At 42.1% G+C, this 22,252-nt stretch overlaps 1 protein-coding gene across 2 annotated transcripts in view; it reads left to right on the forward strand.

The window, feature by feature from the left end:
* Positions 1-22,252, forward strand: part of LOC134927892 (glutamate decarboxylase 1-like) — a 308,357-nt gene that overhangs the window by 64,531 nt on the left and 221,574 nt on the right. For both annotated transcript variants that reach the window (XM_063922977.1, XM_063922976.1), the window contains exon 2: positions 21,048-21,194. In XM_063922977.1, coding sequence (XP_063779047.1) covers positions 21,048-21,194 — 147 coding nt within the window. The remainder of the gene's footprint in view (positions 1-21,047; positions 21,195-22,252) is intronic.

Raw genomic sequence — 22,252 nt, forward strand, 5'->3', positions numbered from 1 at the left:
GCTCCTCGGCGGGTGGTGAATGATGGCTTTCCACGGTGAAATAGGAAGATCCTTGTATCCAAAGGAATGTTCAACGGGGACTTGGTCCAGGTCCAGAGGTTCCAAAGGTGTGGGAGTAAACACAAGCAAGCAGGTCTCACCGACGCGTTTCGTTGCATACAAGCAACTTTTTCAAGGTGCTGGAAGTCCTGCTAATGGTGATTTATATACTCTACCAATATGGTTGCTCATTAGCATATGTGATTGGCTGTGACCACCTGTTTGCATAAAATGACCAAATAATGACAGACATTGGAGAAATAGTATATTAATAATTAATAACAATATGATTCATACATTCTGTATATCATTATACTTAAAATTTATGAAAAACTTATTTAATAAAAACCAGTCACATGACCGCTGTTTGATATGTCCAGGTTAGATTCTTCAAATACCTGGAATAATGGTTGATGGCTGATAAACTATAACTATAGGTAAAATGAATGGGATATATCCCATGTTTTCCACCTCTCAATAAAACTTAGGGAACATCCCCCCCCGCTTGAAATCCCGCGGGAATAGGACCAGTGACGTGATAGTCAGACTGCACGGCCCCGGCCAATAAGCTGTCCGTACGTGTGGACGGGGACATTGCACGAGTAGCGTTGCGTCATTCTCCCGCGCCTGTAGAGGCGATGTATAACCTAGTTGTCATGGTGACGTTCTAACGTCACCAGCGTGTTGTCGTGGGCAAATGCCGCGATATCTGGTTCCTGGGTTTCTTCCGGAAGTATCGTTACTAATGCACGTAATGTGCAACTGGTTACCATGGTGATAGTTGTCGGCAAGTGACGCCTGGACAACCAATCAACTGTCGTCTGCTTTATTGATGTGGTGGACTTTGAAAACCATCGGTCTCAAAGAAGCTTAGCAACTAGTTGACAATGAAACATGCAGAAATGCATATTATAACCATAAGCGATATTTTTATTTCGAAATGATTAGCAACACAATATGCAGACGGTTGTCATGGCGGCGGTCACCAGTATGTAACCCGGTTCGCTAACTGTCAAACATATATTGTTTTATAGTGGGATTTTAATTGAATCGGTCTCAAAAGAATAATAAATACAGCAACTGGTTTATATTAAAACATCTGGCAATATCATAGATAAGCATATATTGTTATCATTACGGAATAGAAAGGATGACGACAAAAACAATCAATATAGGGAGCTTTAAATATATATATATATGCACATCCCTTCAAACATCATTTCTTCTTATCCAATAAAATTCTAACAAATTGATGGTATTGTTGCAACATCTGTATGTAATTTAATAACACATTCATAAGCATATAACAAAAAGTAGAATTATTAATAAATGAATAAAAAGAAAACATATAAAAAGGATAGAGTATGCTCTCGTCTCTAATAAATGATCTCTTAGAGAATCAAACTGTCTATGAGCATCACATAAACATTAATTATAGGCTCCAAAATGTAATCAATCGTTATTTTGAGTTGAGCAGGAATAGGAAATTAGGGTGGGAGAGAAGGCAGAAAGTGGATGACAAAAATATGGAACTAGAGAAGAAAGGGTGAGGCATTCGGAGTGTATGTATCACAATATAGAATTGAGCTCCACCGCCTCATTTAATCCAGATGGATGAATGGTATTCAACCTGTACATCCAATAGAGTTCTTGTTTGCAGAGTGTTTTGTAACGATCCCCTCCTCTTTTGGTCAATGCAATATGTTCAATTGCTATTAAGCTCAGGGAACTAGGGTCACCACCATGTTTGTCCCTGAAATGACGAGAGACACTATGGGTGGGTACTTTATTAATAATATTGCGGCGATGTTCCATGAAACGAACCTTAATGCTACGAGTGGTGCGACCCACATATTTCTGATTGCAACCACATGTAAGGAGATAGATTATATAATTTGTGTCGCAATTCATAAAGCTAGCCAAAATGTATCTCTCTCCATTTTCAACGACAATATGGGTGGTCCTTCTAGGGATATGTTTGCAAGTTGTGCATTTGGTGGCCCCACAACGATGAAAACCTTTTGGTCTGGAGGGCAACCAAGTATCTTGTGTTGCACCCCCTGGTATGGAGATAGGTGTGTCTTTCAAGAAACTCGGTGCAAGAATATTCTTGAAAGAACGATTTTTCTTGAAAATAAATTTAGGTCTTGGAGGTAGATGTGCCCTAAGTATATTATCTTGATCCAATATACCAAAATTTTTTGAGATTATTTTCTTAATTTGCATGCTATCCCTATTAAATGTGGATATAAAGGCTAAGTTATCCTGTTGATCATTGGAAAAATCTACCCTGGTTTTATTTTTATTACCATGATTATTTTCAACAGGTGGTTCCCTTGGGCGAAGTAGAATGTCTCTATCAAGGTCAGCCACTTCTCTCATGGTTCTCTCTAAAGGAGGCCGTGGATAGCCTCTTAGAGAGAATGCTTCTACCATGGATTCTGCTTGTTCCATATATTTTGCCCTGTCTGTACAATTTCGCCGTAGGCGTAGAAACTGTCCTCTAGGAATATTCCTCTTCCACGGGGGATAGTGGGCACTCCGATAGTGCAGGTAGGAGTTGGTGGAAACCTCCTTAATATAATTTGAAGTATAAATTTTGCCTTCCCTGGCTTCGAGAGTTATGTCCAAAAAATTAATGGTGGAGGGGTGATAAGAGTGGGTGAACTGTAGATTAAAATGATTGGAATTGAGACTGGAAACAAATTTTTGTGCTGAAGTGTAATCCCCGTCCCAAATTATAAAAAGATCGTCTATATAACGGCAATAGAGGACCAGACTCGCGCCAAAGTCCCCACCCCACACATGGATGTCCTCAAACACACCCATGTACAGGTTGGCGTAACTAGGCGCAAATCTGGTCCCCATGGCCGTTCCCATCACCTGTAAATAATAAGTGTCCAAAAAAAGAAAATAATTGTGTTGGAGAGAGATCAGTTGGTCATGGAAAGGATGACCAAATTCGAGCAGTTAGTGGTAGACAATAAGTGCAAAAAAAATTCAGAGAGATTTAGAAGATTACAACATGGGACATGTTAGAAGCTATCGAACCCTCAATCGAGAAAGAAATAGAGAACGTGCCCCCAGTGACAGAGAAGGTTTACCTCGAGGGACTTACAGATCTCGGTCTACCAAATTCCAAACAACAAGAAAGTACAACCCTGATTATAGATCCCCCCGAATAAATAAGGATAGGAATGGCCATGTAGATCGAATTGATCCCATCCAAAATCTAGGAGCTAGACCGCGTGAGTCCAGATTGGACCAACAACAGAATTCCAAAAACTCTGAAGTTTTTTTAGAACAGAGACAGGAAAAAAGACAAGGGCCATCCCCCAGAAACAACTGGGGAGCACAAACACCAAAAAGAAGAAGATCAAGAAGCTTCGAGGGTGCAGAGGGGGGAAAAAGGAGACAGCCAAGAGGGTGGGATTAGCAACCAAAATTAGAACTCCCACCAACATCTTCGACCTATCCACAAGGAAACTCACTGAAACTGAAAAATCCCTTTTATCGAAGGGTTTAAGTTATGCACCTACCAGCACCCCCAATATGTTCAATCTTTTTGCAGAACTCAACCGCTTTGTTCGTACATTGTGCAGGAAGCGCTATTTTATACAGCGCAATATGCACAGACACAATGAGGAGGGTTTGGCCATCACCTTAGATTCAGGAGATGATCCAGCCCTCCACATTTTACAACAATTATTGGATGAAAATCCCGGTATCACTACGGATACTACCAACAAAATGTTTGATATAAATAAGAGTGAGTTCAAACGAAAATCAGAGTTCTACCCTCTCACATATAAGAGTAATATGATAGAATGCTTTTACAAAACAACTTTAGATGACTTAAACAAACTATGTCAACAAGGGAAGTTAAAAAACAATAAAAAATCTAGGATGAACCTTAACAAATGGGAATGTAAAGCTCTGCAGAATCTCACTAAAGATACCTCTCTGATTTTCAGAGAGGCTGACAAGGGGGGTGGTCTAGTTGTGCAGGATAGGAGTGATTACATTGCTGAAGCCAATAGACAACTAGACAATAAAGAATTCTACAAGCGGTTAACTAATGACCCGACGCCAAACTACTTGAGAGAATTACAACATCTTCTAGATGACGCCCAGGCTGATGGAGTTATCTCGAAAGATGAATTTAATTTCTTGTTTACTAGACACCCCACAGTTCCAATTTATTACCACCTCCCCAAAATACATAAGTCACTTGTTTCACCTCCCGGGCGTCCTATCATTTCTGGTATTGGTTCCCTTTCTTCCAATCTATCTTTTTATGTTGATTCCTTTCTACAACCCCGTGTCTCGACTCTGAGGTCACACATCAAAGATACCACACATTTTCTCCAACTGTTACAGGGTTTTGTTTGGAAAGAGACATATGCCTTCATGACCCTAGATGTACAAAGTCTATATACCAACATTCCACATGACTTGGGTCGTAATGCTATAGCAACCAGACTATATGCCGATGGTGACCTCACAGCGAGACACGGGACTTTTTTGTTGGATGCTATTTCCTTTATTCTCCAACACAATTATTTTCTTTTTTTGGACACTTATTATTTACAGGTGATGGGAACGGCCATGGGGACCAGATTTGCGCCTAGTTACGCCAACCTGTACATGGGTGTGTTTGAGGACATCCATGTGTGGGGTGGGGACTTTGGCGCGAGTCTGGTCCTCTATGGCCGTTATATAGACGATCTTTTTATAATTTGGGACGGGGATTACACTTCAGCACAAAAATTTGTTTCCAGTCTCAATTCCAATCATTTTAATCTACAGTTCACCCACTCTTATCACCCCTCCACCATTAATTTTTTGGACATAACTCTCGAAGCCAGGGAAGGCAAAATTTATACTTCAAATTATATTAAGGAGGTTTCCACCAACTCCTACCTGCACTATCGGAGTGCCCACTATCCCCCGTGGAAGAGGAATATTCCTAGAGGACAGTTTCTACGCCTACGGCGAAATTGTACAGACAGGGCAAAATATATGGAACAAGCAGAATCCATGGTAGAAGCATTCTCTCTAAGAGGCTATCCACGGCCTCCTTTAGAGAGAACCATGAGAGAAGTGGCTGACCTTGATAGAGACATTCTACTTCGCCCAAGGGAACCACCTGTTGAAAATAATCATGGTAATAAAAATAAAACCAGGGTAGATTTTTCCAATGATCAACAGGATAACTTAGCCTTTATATCCACATTTAATAGGGATAGCATGCAAATTAAGAAAATAATCTCAAAAAATTTTGGTATATTGAATCAAGATAATATACTTAGGGCACATCTACCTCCAAGACCTAAATTTATTTTCAAGAAAAATCGTTCTTTCAAGAATATTCTGGCACCGAGTTTCTTGAAAGACACACCTATCTCCATACCAGGGGGTGCAACACAAGATACTTGGTTGCCCTCCAGACCAAAAGGTTTTCATCGTTGTGGGGCCACCAAATGCACAACTTGCAAACATATCCCTAGAAGGACCACCCATATTGTCGATGAAAATGGAGAGAGATACATTTTGGCTAGCTTTATGAATTGCGACACAAATTATATAATCTATCTCCTTACATGTGGTTGCAATCAGAAATATGTGGGTCGCACCACTCGTAGCATTAAGGTTCGTTTCATGGAACATCGCCGCAATATTATTAATAAAGTACCCACCCATAGTGTCTCTCGTCATTTCAGGGACAAACATGGTGGTGACCCTAGTTCCCTGAGCTTAATAGCAATTGAACATATTGCATTGACCAAAAGAGGAGGGGATCGTTACAAAACACTCTGCAAACAAGAACTCTATTGGATGTACAGGTTGAATACCATTCATCCATCTGGATTAAATGAGGCGGTGGAGCTCAATTCTATATTGTGATACATACACTCCGAATGCCTCACCCTTTCTTCTCTAGTTCCATATTTTTGTCATCCACTTTCTGCCTTCTCTCCCACCCTAATTTCCTATTCCTGCTCAACTCAAAATAACGATTGATTACATTTTGGAGCCTATAATTAATGTTTATGTGATGCTCATAGACAGTTTGATTCTCTAAGAGATCATTTATTAGAGACGAGAGCATACTCTATCCTTTTTATATGTTTTCTTTTTATTCATTTATTAATAATTCTACTTTTTGTTATATGCTTATGAATGTGTTATTAAATTACATACAGATGTTGCAACAATACCATCAATTTGTTAGAATTTTATTGGATAAGAAGAAATGATGTTTGAAGGGATGTGCATATATATATATATTTAAAGCTCCCTATATTGATTGTTTTTGTCGTCATCCTTTCTATTCCGTAATGATAACAATATATGCTTATCTATGATATTGCCAGATGTTTTAATATAAACCAGTTGCTGTATTTATTATTCTTTTGAGACCGATTCAATTAAAATCCCACTATAAAACAATATATGTTTGACAGTTAGCGAACCGGGTTACATACTGGTGACCGCCGCCATGACAACCGTCTGCATATTGTGTTGCTAATCATTTCGAAATAAAAATATCGCTTATGGTTATAATATGCATTTCTGCATGTTTCATTGTCAACTAGTTGCTAAGCTTCTTTGAGACCGATGGTTTTCAAAGTCCACCACATCAATAAAGCAGACGACAGTTGATTGGTTATCCAGGCGTCACTTGCCGACAACTATCACCATGGTAACCAGTTGCACATTACGTGCATTAGTAACGATACTTCCGGAAGAAACCCAGGAGCCAGATATCGCGGCATTTGCCCACGACAACACGCTGGTGACGTTAGAACGTCACCATGACAACTAGGTTATACATCGCCTCTACAGGCGCGGGAGAATGACGCGACGCTACTCGTGCAATGTCCCCGTCCACACGTACGGACAGCTTATTGGCCGGGGCCGTGCAGTCTGACTATCACGTCACTGGTCCTATTCCCGCGGGATTTCAAGCGGGGGGGGATGTTCCCTAAGTTTTATTGAGAGGTGGAAAACATGGGATATATCCCATTCATTTTACCTATAGTTATAGTTTATCAGCCATCAACCATTATTCCAGGTATTTGAAGAATCTAACCTGGACATATCAAACAGCGGTCATGTGACTGGTTTTTATTAAATAAGTTTTTCCTAAATTTTAAGTATAATGATATACAGAATGTATGAATCATATTGTTATTAATTATTAATATACTATTTCTCCAATGTCTGTCATTATTTGGTCATTTTATGCAAACAGGTGGTCACAGCCAATCACATATGCTAATGAGCAACCATATTGGTAGGGTATATAAATCACCATTAGCAGGACTTCCAGCACCTTGAAAAAGTTGCTTGTATGCAACGAAACGCGTCGGTGAGACCTGCTTGCTTGTGTTTACTCCAACACCTTTGGAACCTCTGGACCTGGACCAAGTCCCCGTTGAACATTCCTTTGGATACAAGGATCTTCCTATTTCACCGTGGAAAGCCATCATTCACCACCCGCCGAGGAGCAGCACTCTTGCGGACGCAGATTCGCTTAATTGCCTCGAGATACGTTGGTGGTAATTATTCAATTCACGAATAGGACATTGAACTTTTCCATTTAAGGGGACTTTCATAGGAACAGGTCCATGCTTGCTAATAATTTCCAACAGGCTATATCAGTATTGGGAGTTACACAATTTCTTTTATTTAAGTGTTTTTATGTGGTATTAACCACCAATATGCATTGCATTTTACCTTTACAATAAATTGTGATTTGAATGTGACACACCTTTGCATTTGTGACCATTAAGCGCTAATATTTTTCCCCATTGTTCCCTGGACCTCGCCTTTATAAGGAGATCGTCCAAGTACGGGATAATTAAAACTCCCTTTCTCCGAAGGAGTATCATAATTTCGGCCATTACCTTGGTAAATACCCTCGGTGCCGTGGACAGACCAAACGGCAACGTCTGGAATTGGTAATGACAGTCCTGTACCACAAATCTGAGGTACTCCTGGTGAGGAGGGTAAATGGGGACATGCAGGTAAGCATCCTTGATGTCCAGTGATACCATGGAATCCCCCTCGTCCAGGCTTGCAATCACCGCCCTGAGCGATTCCATCTTGAACTTGAACCTTCTTATATAAGTGTTCAAGGATTTTAAATTTAAAATGGGTCTCACCGAACCGTCCGGTTTCGGTACCACAAACATTGTGGAATAGTAACCCCGTCCTTGTTGAAGGAGGGGTACCTTGATTATCACCTGCTGAGAATACAGCTTGTGAATCGCCTCCAGCACTGTCTCCCTGTCCGGGGGAGCTGTCGGCAAGGCAGATTTGAGGAAACGGCGAGGGGGAGACGTCTCGAATTCCAGCTTGTACCCCTGAGATACTACTTGTAGAATCCAGGGATCCACCCGTGAGCGAGCCCACTGGTCGCTGAAGTTCTTGAGACGGGCCCCCACCGTACCTGGCTCCGCCTGTGGAGCCCAAGCGTCATGCGGTGGACTTAGAGGAAGCGGGGGAGGACTTTTGTTCCTGGGAACTGGCTGTATGTTGCAGCTTTTTCCCTCTACCTCTGCCTCTGGGCAGAAAGGATGCGCCTCTAACCCGCTTGCCTTTCTGGGGCCGAAAGGACTGTACCTGATAATACGGTGCTTTCTTTGGCTGTGAGGGAACATGGGGTAAAAATGCTGACTTCCCAGTTGTCGCTGTGGAAACGAGGTCCGAGAGACCATCCCCAAACAACACCTCACCCTTGTAAGGCAATACTTCCATGTGCCTTTTTGAATCTGCATCTCCTGTCCACTGCCGAGTCCACAATCCTCTCCTGGCAGAAATGGACATTGCGTTTATTTTAGATGCCAGCCGGCAAATATCCCTCTGTGCATCTCTCATGTACAAGACAGCGTCTTTAATATGCTCTACGGTTAGCAATATAGTGTCCCTGTCTAGGGTATCAATGTTTTCCGACAGGGAATCTGACCACGCAGCTGCAGCACTGCACATCCATGCTGAAGCAATAGCCGGTCTCAGTATAATACCTGAGTGTGTATATACAGACTTCAGGATAGCCTCCTGCTTTCTATCTGCAGGCTCATTTAGGGCGGCCGTGTCCGGAGACGGTAGTGCCACCTTTTTTGACAGACGTGTGAGCGCTTTATCCACCCTAGGGGATGTCTCCCAACGTGACCTGTCCTCTGGCGGGAAAGGGTACGCCATTAGTAACCTTTTAGAAATTACCAGTTTCTTATCGGGGGAAGCCCACGCTTCTTCACACACTTCATTTAATTCATCAGATGGGGGAAAAACCACTGGTAGTTTTTTCCCCCCCAAACATAATACCCTTTTTTGTGGTACCTGGGGTAATATCAGAAATATGCAACACATTTTTCATTGCCGTAATCATGTAACGGGTGGCTCTATTGGAATGTACACTAGTCTCATCATCGTTGACACTGGAGTCAGTATCCGTGTCGACATCTGTGTCTGCCATCTGAGGTAGCGGGCGTTTTAGAGCCTCCGATGGCTTTAGAGACGTCTGGGCAGGCACAGGCTGAGAAGCCGGCTGTCCCACATCTGCTATGTCGTCAAACCTTTTATGTAAGGAGTCGACACTGTCGCGTAATTCCTTCCACATAACCATCCACTCAGGTGTCGACCCCGCAGGGGGTGACATCACATTTATCGGCACCTGCTCCGCCTCCACATAAGCCTCCTCATCAAACATGCCGACACAGCCGTACCGACACACCGCACACACACAGGGAATGCTCTGACTGAGGACAGGACCCCACAAAGCCCTTTGGGGAGACAGAGAGAGAGTATGCCAGCACACACCAACAGCGCTATATAACACAGGGATTAACACTATAACTGAGTGATTTTTCCCAATAGCTGCTTGTATACACAATATTGCGCCTAAATTTAGTGCCCCCCCTCTCTTTTTTACCCTATGTAGTCTGGAAACTGCAGGGGAGAGCCTGGGAGCGATCCTTCCAGCGGAGCTGTGAGGGAAAATGGCGCCAGTGTGCTGAGGGAGATAGCCCCGCCCCTTTTTCGGCGGACTTCTCCCGCTTTTTTCTATGTATATCTGGCAGGGGTATTTTACACATATATAGTCTCTATGACTATATTATGTGTTATTTGCCAGCCAAGGTACTCAATATTGCAGCCCAGGGCGCCCCCCCCCCCCAGCGCCCTGCACCCATCAGTGACCGGAGTGTGAGGTGTGCATGGGAAGCAATGGCACACAGCTGCAGTGCTGTGCGCTACCTTGATGAAGACCGAAGTCTTCTGCCGCCGATTTCCAGGACCCTCTTCTTGCTTCTGGCTCTGTAAGGGGGACGGCGGCGCGGCTCCGGGACCGGACGACCGAGGCTGGGCCTGTGTTCGATCCCTCTGGAGCTAATGGTGTCCAGTAGCCTAGAAGCCCAAGCTAGCTGCAAGCAGGTAGGTTCGCTTCTCTCCCCTTAGTCCCTCGTAGCAGTGAGTCTGTTGCCAGCAGATCTCACTGAAAATAAAAAACCTAAAATAAACTTTCTTTTTTTAAGAGCTCAGGAGAGCCCCTAGTGTGCATCCAGCTCAGCCGGGCACAAAATTCTAACTGAGGTCTGGAGTAGGGTCATAGAGGGAGGAGCCAGTGCACACCAGGTAGTCCTAAAGCTTTCTTTAGTTGTGCCCAGTCTCCTGCGGAGCCGCTATTCCCCATGGTCCTTACGGAGTTTCCAGCATCCACTAGGACGTCAGAGAAAAAGCTACACAAGATATTCTGTCTCTTGAATCGCAAATTTCTGTATTGACTGCCCAACACAAGACATCTCCCTGCACCTCCCTGCTGTCTCAAATTGAATGTTTAAAAGGGCAATTAAATACACTTTTGTCCAACCGCGCCGCACTTGTTTTGCAGAAACTTCGCCAACGCTTTTACGACAAAACTGATCAAATTGATTCGATGTTGGCAAACAAGCTCAGATGCAATCAAGCTAAGGGCATGGTGGACAAACTATATTCTCATAAACTTACGATCCAGAGGAGATGGTTGAAGAATTACAGTCTTTTTATAGCTCCCTTTATAATCTCCCCGACCATTCCCTGGTATCTTCTACTAGGCTTGAGGAAGTGCGTTCATACCTCTCCTCCACTCCCTTGCCATGTATATTGGAATCCCAGCTATTAACCCTCAATGAATCTTCTCAGTGGAGGAGACTGTGGCCATCATACAATCAATGAGATCCTCTGCCGCTCCGGGCCCCAATGGATTTTCCGCCCAATATTACAAAGTATTTGCGAAGGAGTTAGCTCCACATCTTATCTCTCTTTTTATTGACATTCTTGATGGTGCGTCTTTTGCCCCTGCCACGACTTTAGCCGATATAGTGGTGATTCCAAAACCCGATAAGGACCCTACTAAATGTCTTAGCTATAGACCTGTTTCATTATTGAATGTAGAAGTGAAAATATATGCCAAAATTTTAGCCTCGCTTTTGGCTCTGCTCCTTCCTCACTTAATTCATCCTAAATTGGTTTCATTCCGGGATGCCAGGCCTCTGACAACACCAGGAGAGCCATAGACCTTGTCCACTCCATTCATAGACATTAGCTTCCTTCTCTTATCCTAGCCATAGACACTGAAAAAGCGTTTGCTTGCATATCATGGACTTTTATTTTTGAAGTCCTCCACAAGATGGGTTTCTCTGGTAAATTCTACGAAGGTGTTTCGGCACTCTATCGCTCCCCGGCAGCAAGAGTATCTATTAACACTGTTACCTCCACTAGCTTCGGGATTGCCAACGACACTAGACAAGGCTGCCCTCTTTCGTCCTTATATTTGCTCTATTTATGGAGCCCCCAGTGGCATGGATCCTTTGTAATACTAACATATTGGGTCTATCAATGGGTCCCTCAGAACACAAAATAGCATTATATGTGGCTGATGTGCTAATTTCTCTTTCTGACCCCACCCGATCTCTGCAACCTCTCCTCTCCGAGATAGAGTTATACTCCCAATACTCGGGTTATAAAATCAATGCCAACAAAACCGAAGTTCTCAATTTTTATATCCCTGCTTCATCTAAACAAGCCCTTGAAGCTTCATTCCCTTTTACGTGGCATAAACAGAAAATTAAATACCTGGGTAATTATTTAACCCACCTCCATCATCAATTATTTCAGGCCAACTATCCCCGCATCCTGGACCACATTAAATTTAACTTTCACCTGTGGTCTGGGTATTTTATATCTTGGATAGGCAGAATAAATTCCTTAAAGATGAATGTACTTCCCCGGCTATTATACTTATTCCAAACCTTACCGATATATATCCCTCCTTATGTTTTAAAATTTTTGCAATTTAACTCTTCCCAATTTATATGGGCTCAAAAACGTCCCCGGATTAAATTGACTTTGCTTCAGCGTCCTTCCCGAGGTGGCCAACTGGGAATTCCCAATTTCTGGAAATACTATTTCGTGGCACAGCTCTCGTAATGTGTGCAGTGGTGCACTTCTAATGCAGGGAAGGTCTGGGTTAACATTGAAGCTGAGGAAATAGGTTTATCAACGCTCTGCTCCCTCTTGTGGCTTCCCAGGACTCGCCGTCCTCGAAATGTCTCCTCTCATCCTATAGTCTCTCACTCATTGGCCATGTGGGATTTTATTAACAGGGGGTTTAAGCTATCCTCGGGCTCGTCTCCCCTTATCCCACTATTTCAGAATCCTGACTTCCCCCCTGGCATGTGTCAGTCGTCTTTAAATTCCTGGGAGGCAGGGAACATTCTGTACTTAAATGATATCACTGCTAACGATAACTTCCCTCAATTTTCAGATATTCAGGAACAAGCAGCAATCCCAGCTAAAGAATTTTTCAGTTTTTTACAAATACGCCACTTTCACTCCAAGATTAAATCCGTATTGACAGGAAGGCCTTTGTCTTCCTTTGAATCTATTTGTTGGTGGTGATCTTCAACCAGAGGACTTATCTCCAAGATATATACACTGTTTATTGAAGATGAGTCCCCTACACGGGATTCCCATGTGTTGGCATGGGAAGCGGATTTGGGAACAAATTTAGATTCTGAGGAATGGTCAGAAATATGGGACAATGCTGCTTCTAGTTCCATCTGCGTCAAAATTAAAGAAAATACCTATAAGCTTTTATACCGGTGGTACTATGTACCTTCCCGGTTTGAAGCTATGTTTCCGGACACCTTGGATAGGTGTTGGAGAGGATGCTCAGAAGAAGGTACCTTCTTACATATATGGTGGGCTTGTCCACAGATCTCTGCAATATGGCAAGAAGTAATCACCCTCCTCTCGCATCTATTCGAGGTTCCCGTCCCTTCTGACCCCAGATTTTTCCTTCTTCCTCTTAACCTCCCCACCCTCTCCAGACACCAAAATAAACTGCTACGACATACTGTATCTCCACTGCCATGACATGTCAAATAGCTATAGATTGGAAAAAACCTATTCCATCACCTATGCAGTCCATTCTGTCACGGATTTGGTATGTTCATAAAATGGAATATATGACTAGCATAATTAACCATTCATCTAAGTCATTTGATAAAGTCTGGGCCCCCTGGCTGACCACTCAGAATGTCCCATCTCCATTTCGTAGCTGATTTCCTGAACTGGTTTTACTGCTGCAACCTCTATCCATGGTCCATCCCAATTTCTTTGCACCTCTCTTTTCTACAACTGTTCTTCCTATCCTTTCTTCACTTTCGATTCTCTTTCATCTCCTTTTATTTGTGACTTTGAGAAAGCACATTCTGCTCACTCTCCTTCTCGTAAAATTGGATCACCTTTACAGTATGTTTATTGTATGTTCATAGCAGATGCTTCAATCTCAGCCTTTGTTTTGATGCTCAAATGTCTTTGCTATCTGTATGATGTATATTTTTGTGATCTGCCTAATAAAAAGTTCTTTTAAAAAAAAAAATGTCCTTAGTACAGTGGTTACTTATTAACTTTTTTATATAGTGCAGCAAATTAGGTTGCGCTTTACAATTGGAAACAACAGTGATAAAATAAAACTGGGTAATAACAGTCATGGAGGTAGGAAGGCCCTACTCACAAGCTTACAATCTATAGGGGGAAAAGGCATTGATGAACAAGGATAGGTGCTATCCATTGCATAATTGTATACCAGATTGCAAAAGTTCTTGGTGGGCTGCATGAGATGGACACACAGAAATGATGAACCAGGGTCAGGAAGAAGGAAAAATGAAGAAAGCGAAAATATGTGAGGATATGTGTGGGCTGTACAGTGGGGATGTAATTGGATAGGAAAACTTATGAAGGTTGTGTGAGCAGTTCTGGAATTTGATAAGCTTGCCTGAAGAGGTGAGTTTTCTGGGAACGCTTGATGGTTCCCAAACTGTGTACATACTACCTAGGCACACTGCTGTTGCTGCGAGGCTCTTGCAGGGGTGCCTAGTTACTTCATCCCCCCCACCCCACCCCCGCCGACAAGTGGCACTCAAATGGGACTTCAGAACTTCAAAAATGAAAGGCTCAGCAGCAATGTTTCGGAGAGTACAACTCCTTTCTGAAGCTACAGTATAGCCTAAGGCAGTTTACCCTCTAAGCTTGAGAACATGCCTATCATAATCAAAATGGCTAATTAATTTTATTAAGCAATTATCTCTAAAGATTAGAAATCCTAACTAACAATAAAAACACAAGTAATGCTGAATACAATAACACTACAATATGAAAACCCTATAGATTATAAGGTATGTGTTTAACATATCGCCAGTAGGGATCCTGGCGACCGCAATACCAATGCCAAAATCCCAACAGGGGTACAATACTGCTACCGGAATACCTGCGAGTTAGGTGATTCTCCCTCTGTGGGTGTCCACGACACCCATAGAGGAAGAACAGAACCTGTGGCAAGCAAAGCCAGCCACTGTGCCTGCAGCGTGGCGAGCACAGTGAGCTCACAAGGGGCCTCGATGCGCTTGCCTCGCTGCTGGCATTCTGGTGGACAGATTGCCGCTGTCGGTATAGTGACAGCCGGCACCCTGTATGCCGAGATCCCATACCGATCCCGATTATAATCACAATGTGTAGAAAAGAATACACATCAGTAAGCGCCACAAACAACTAAATCAAGATTTCAGTATGAAGATGATATAAAAAATAAGCATCAAGCAGTAATCAAAAACAATAAGATGTTTAAACATTGGTAAAGAATCATAAATAATAATATAGTGTGCAGGAAACCTTGCTGCAGTTTTTCTGAAGTCCAGGTGGCTGTATTTTACATTATTTTAGTACTAAGCTGTGGATGGAAACATTTTAAATATTTTCATTTAGAGATGGGTTTAGCACACTTATCCCAAATGTAATTCTAAAACTGTACAAAGGTTATTGCTGCAGTTTTTCTGAAGTCCAGGTGGCTGTATTTTACATTCTTTTAGTACTAAGCTGTGGATGGAAACATTTTAAATATTTTCATTTAGAGATGGGTTTAGCACACTTATCCCAAATGTAATTCTAAAACTGTACAAAGGTTATTGAAAAACAATGTACCTGAATGAAATATGTGTCCTTTTCGAGTTATCTGGTTTAAATGGAAAAAACTTACTGACTGCATTTTATCTTATTATTCTATTATATAAAAATAGCAATTAACTGCAGGTTTTAAGATATTGAAATATTATAAATGATGGTAGGCAGTTCTTAATCCTGTTGCATAATGGTAATTATAATCATCATGGTGAACTCTGCTGGGGATCAGTATGAAATACCTACAATCATAATCCTGACAGCAATTGACCGGTGGTCAAAATCCCGACATGGACAAAATACCGACATTTAAAATGTCGACAGCTCAAAAAACCGACACAAGGTTTCATTGGTTTTTGTATGTCGACATGGACACAATATATGTGTATCGTGTCCCCCCGCTGCGCTCGCCATGCTTCGGGCACGGTGCCTCGCTGCACTCGGCACACTATTATATTCCCCCTCCAGGTCCACTGGGATGGTAAAGTATGAACAAGTCGGTTTCAATGAAAAAATCATGAAAATCCCATGTCGACTTTTTGACCTGTCGACATTATAAATGTCTGTATTTTGACCTTGTCAGTATTTTAAATGTTGGTATTTTGACCATGTCGGTATTTTGACCGTCGGGATTTTGATTGTCGGTAAATTGACTGCATCCCCTCTGCTGGCTTCCAAATTCTTTAGGAGCAAGCCCAATTCAATTCAGTTGCTTGAGTTAATCCTTTGCTACTGTATGCCTGTTTAGAGTGCATTCTGGATATCAAGTGTACAATATGTCCAAAATAAAGAAATAAAGAAAGAAATCATAGTAGAACAAGGAAGGCAAACACTGAATCTTTCTGTAGATGTACTGTATGTGGAGCGAATCAATCACATTCACTTGATTTTATTAGAGATGCATGCCAACCTCCTTGTTTTGGTTTTGGTTTTAAATCTGTATTAACATGTTTTGGATATGCATTTTTTATTTTAATAATAAAAACTGTTAAAATCACATAATGTGAGTCTTTTTCCCCCCTACAGTATTATTTACTCAATAACATTACTTTCCAGTCAGTTTTGACCACCTCACAGCTCACAGTTTTGCTTTCACCAATAATGGCCAAAGGATACTGTACACCGAGCTAACTGGCTTCTATGCAACAGAGCAGCGGCACAAAGAAACAGCAGTGTATAGCACATCTATGAAACACTGCCACACAGCAGTGTCCGAAAAGAAAAGTGGTGCAAAAGGGAAGTGTCCGTGTGCCGTCCCACACACACTTATGTTGGATATTAAAAAAGACATGCACAGATTAACAAACCAAGCACTTTAGCAACAAGGACTGCCACTTGTGTGCTGAAGTGCTTGTTTTGTTTGAATACCCACAAAACAAGCTGTAAATGGGCTTAAGGCAGCTAAGCTAATAGTGCTCTCAATGATCTCTACAGTGGCAAGATGTCATCATCATTGTTATCCTCACTCTCATCCTCATCAGTGTTTACATCATCCCCACACAATATTAATTCATCCCTGCTAGAATCCACCATTACAGAAGCCTCTGTACTTTGAAGTAATTGCCAGTAAAGGTCTTCCTCATGGAATTTGTAGTTAATTTTGATAAACATTCTCTTTTCCACATTTTGAGGAAGTAGCCTTCTATGCAGATTGCAGACAACACTTTCTGAATACACATTGGAAGGTGGGCAGCTTAAGTAATGCAAATCAAGTTTATACAGGGACCTCCAAATTGCCATTTTTAACTTCCAGTAGTCAAAGGGACCCTGTGACATGTTTTTACTCTATCATTAAAATAATCCTCCACCATTCTTTGGATGTTGACCGTATCAGATGGAGTTACGGTACAGGTGTCACTAATTTTGGACAATTCTTTTAGACCCAACCAGGGGGTATATTTACTAAAAGTCAATTTTTTGTTTGGTAAATTTTTGGTCAATTTTGTGTTTAAGGGTCTAAATCACACATTTACCAACAAATGATTTTTGACATAATTTTAAAAACAAATGTCAAAACGAATCAGCAATTACAGACATGTGAAGTTGTGAACAAATGCAGTGGGGTATGGCACCTACACCACACACAAGCTGTACAAAAACCCCCCATGAAAAACGTAACTTTTTTTTATTTTTTTTACAAACTGCAGTGCTTATCATAGTAATGGTGGCACACACCAGTGTGCACCAATAAAGGGTTATTGCTGCACTGTGGTGACAAAAAAAGAACACCAGTGTGCATCAATGGTTAATGCTGCCCATGTATTAGGAGCTCTGGGCTGCACAGCAGGCAGTTACAGCACCAATGTGACTGTGTACCAATAAAGGGTTAATGTAATAGTTAATTGCATTAAAAATGTATAATGCTGCCTTTTGTTATTTAGAAGGAACTCTGGTCTGTGTAGTGCACCAGTAAAGCAGTGACGTTCGGTGGGGTGAGGCAGAGCCTTTCCTGTCATATTAACGTTTGTGTCAGAGTTTTGACTATATAAAGTATATGAAAACTACAAAGAATACGTAAAAAATATCTTCTTTGTATTTTTCTAATCATTTTATAGTCAAATCTCTGGAGTAAAAAGTCTATGGCAGGTGAGGCAGTCCCTCACCTGCTTATCTTTTCCGTACCTTTGCATAATGCCCACATGTACCCTTTGGCTCATATATTGTGTGTAAATCTGGCTCTGGTACTAGCCAGTGCCTCCTGAGAAAGTTACCTCACCACACGTCCCTGCAGTAAAGGATTAATATTATGCCCTGGCAGTCTAGTGGATATGCTCACAGTCCATAGTGCTCTAGCAGTCTAGTGGGTATGCTTCCCATCCAGCATCCACTGTGAAATAGTGGCTTCAGAGTCGCTTCTGTAGGTACTTAAATAGAGTCCAAAAACTGTGAGATCCAATGTCGGCATGATGAAGTTATTTCTCATTTGAAATATGAGTAAGGTGGGAAAACCCGAGCAGCCGCTCAGGTTTCCTTGGATCGGATGGGCTCAGTTTTCAGAGAACTGAGCCCGCTCATCTCTAGTTTCTATTATACAGAAAGTGATGCTGCAGCCTTTGTTCAGGATCCGGACTATGGGTTGTCTTACATTAGGTTGACTTCATACGGTCGACAGGCACAATGTCGACTTGGTCAAAAGGTCGACATATGACACACTGGAAAAGGTTGACAGTTTCGAAATGTCGACAGGTTCATATGGTGGACATGACAATGTTCGACACACATATGGCCTATACATATTTTTTATGTTTTTTTTCATGTTTTTGAACTTTTTCCATCCTTGACTATCCATATCACAAATCATAACCTTTAGTAACCTTGTGGTGAGCGAAATACCGTACTTGAAGTGTGGTAAGCCTGCGAGGCGAGGCCGCGTTTAAACAAATGTTGGTCCCAGATGAAAAAACTATCCACACTAACCCCAAAAATGCAAAAAAAAGTGTGTTGACCATTGTCATGTCTACCTTTAGACCCTGTTGGCCTTTTGTCCATGTCGACCTTTTTCATTGTCGACCTTTCATATTCTGACCTTTTTACTATGTCGGCATCTGTCCATGTTCCTATTGACATATGGGGTTGACCTAATAACTGTAGAAACACTTCTGTAGCTCTTCAGAGTCCTGTGGTGATTTGCTCATAAACCTTTTCACCAGGGACGTGTGATGAGGTAAATGGTTCAGGAGGCATTGGCTAGTACTAGCACCAGATTTACACACAATACAATATATTAGCCAAAGGGTATCTGTGGGCATTATACACAGGAGCAGCAGTATATACTGCTGCAAATTTGGTGAGTTTTGATCAGAGATGTGCGGAAAAGGTAGTGAGGAAAGGTCATAGACTTTTTACTCCAGAGTTTTGGCTATAAAAATGGTTAGAATAATACAAAGTTGATATTTCTAATATATTCTCTGTATTTTTTTTATATACTTTTTATAGTCAAAACTCTTAGTTATACGTTAGTATGACAGGAAAGTCTCTGCCTCACCTGCCTCATCTCACCGCACGTCACTGGCTTTCCACCTTCTGTGTGCTATTTTACCCTTGCCCTTATCCCAGAGGTTCCCAAACGCGGTCCTCAAGGCACCTCAACAGTCCAGGTTTTAGGTATATCCATGGCTCAGCACAGATGGTTACATCAAATTGACTAAGGTGCTAATTTAGTCACCTGTGTCCAAGCATGGATACATTTAAAACCAGGACTCTTGGGGTGCCTTGAGGACCGCGTTTGGGAACCTCTGCCTTATCCTATTAAATGTTACATCTCATGTGAGAGTATTATGGGGGTAATACCAAGTTGATCGCAGCAGAAATTTTTTTAGCAGTTGGGCAAAACCATGTGCACTGCAGGGGAGGCAGATATAACATGTGCAGAAAGAGTTAGATTTGGGTGGGTTATTTTGTTTCTGTGCAGGGTAAATACTGGCTGCTTTATTTTTACACTGCAATTTAGATTGCAGATTGAACACACCACACCCAAATCTAACTCTCTCTGCACATGTTATATCTGCCCCCCCCTGCAGTGCACATGGTTTTGCCCAACTGCTAAAATATTTCTTGCTGCGATCAACTTGGAATTACCCCTATGTACAACTACATCAGGGCTGGCCAAACCAGTCCTCGAGATCTACCAACAGTTCACATTTTTCAGACCACCTAGCTGGTGCACAGGTGTAGTCATTACTAATTAAGATGTGCTGCATTCATTCCTAACTGACAATTCTACAGCTCTCCAGGAGGCCTGGAAAACATGAACTGTTGGTAGATCTCGAGGACCGGTTTGGCCAGCCCTGAACTACATTCATACTTGCCTACCTGACCCTCTCCATGAGGGAGAAAATGCTCTGTTCCTGGACTTTCCTGGTAATGTATGATTGCCATCACCTGTGGCGAAACACCTTTCTTATCAATTAAATAGCTCACCACAGGTGATGGCAATCATACATTACCAGGAAAGTCCAGGAACAGAGCATTTTCTCCCTCATGGAGAGGGTCAGGTAGGCAAGTATGACATAAATGTATGTACAGGAAGCATTAGTTACATTAGTTATGTGTTGCATAATTACTGCTCAGTATAATGTGTAATATAAAGTGAAATGTCTCTCTTCACAAGTGGCATTTAAATAAAAATGTAAATGATATTTTTGACAGTGGTCAAAATAACACTGTCATCCTATGCTAAATATGCCAATATCTGTGTCCACCATGTTGGAAGTAACATGTGCCTAAGTGAACATGTTCTATTTGTAGACTTCAGCATTATTTTAGACTTTTTAAGAAATTGCTCTCTCCAAAAGTCAGTTATTTTACACTTGCTTTTTATGAGTTGTAATGTACTATGCGGTCTACAGCAAATCTTAAATGTAGTCATGGATCATAGGCTAATGTGGTGGTTTTGTATATATCCAAAAAAAACATCTTTTGCGCAAAATTTATATAAATAATGTTGGATGGGCAAACGAATGAGTGCAATAGTGTCCCTATTTATTTTATTGTTTCCACAATAGATATATCTCCTCAGATATGTCAAGATGAAGAAGATTATGATCAAAGCAAAATGCTGAAGGAGAAGGTCATTGCTCTGCAGAATGAGGGAGGACATTTGAATAGCCATGGGCACAACTCTTTGGACTTTTCCAGTATATTTGCATCAGGTAAAAAGCTGCTTTAACGTAATGTTTCGAAGTGTTTGGATCTAAAGTGCCATAAGCAAGGCTATTTAATAATTATTTCAAATATTAATTCTTTCAACAACAAAAAATTGCAATTCAAGCTCAATAAATATTCTCCACACCAACTCTTGTTATGCTCCTTAAACCTTCATTTACTGGCTTTTTCAGCCTACTTTAAATGTTAGAATATGCAAATTAGGGCTATGACATGCACCAATTGTCCTGTATAATAGAATTAAGAAATGTTGTCTATTGAAGCACCTTGACACGGCACAGTATATTAAAAATTGTCCCTTGCTGAAATGTAGGTACTGTATTGGAATAAAACACGCTGGAATTGTTAACTGCTCTTGAAAGTAGATAATCTGTCACTCCCCCTATATGTACTGTAAATTTGCCTTTGCATACAGTGATCTTGGCTTTAATAATATATACACAGGGCCAGCCCCAGGCATGTTCCAATAGAGCGGCCGAACAGGGCGCCGCACTTTATGGGCGCCGCACTTTATGGGCGCCGCTAGCTCTGGCCGCCATATTGGAGCCTGGAGCCGTCGCTACAGCTGCAGTCCGCTTCCCTCCCTCCCTCCCCTCCCCGCTAACCGGCGCCGGCCCGTGAGCCAACCAGAGCTCACGGTCCAGCAGCTGAGGCTGATTGGCTGCCGGACCGCAAGCTTTGATTGGCTTGCGGACCGGCGCCTAGTTGAACCTCTACACCGCCGCGGCCGCCGGAGATTGAGGGCTCCTAGCAGAGGCGCACGCTGCGCTCTCCTCCCTGCCCTCAACCAAAGAGCAGCACCGAGCAGCAGCATCAGCAACAGACGCGGTGACCGGTGAGCAGCACGGGGGCAGGTGAGGGGGGGGGGGGATATCTGGCACTGGGGACATGTCTGGCACTGGGGGCATGGGACATGTGTATCTGGCATTGGAGGCATATCTGGCACTGTGGGGGCATTTTTATATCTGACACTGTGGGGACACATCTGGCACTGTGTGGGCATTTTTATATCTGGCACTGTGGGGACATATCTGGCACTGTGGGC

The sequence above is a fragment of the Pseudophryne corroboree genome, chromosome 5 (assembly GCF_028390025.1).
Source record: "Pseudophryne corroboree isolate aPseCor3 chromosome 5, aPseCor3.hap2, whole genome shotgun sequence".
NCBI lineage: Eukaryota > Metazoa > Chordata > Amphibia > Anura > Myobatrachidae > Pseudophryne > Pseudophryne corroboree.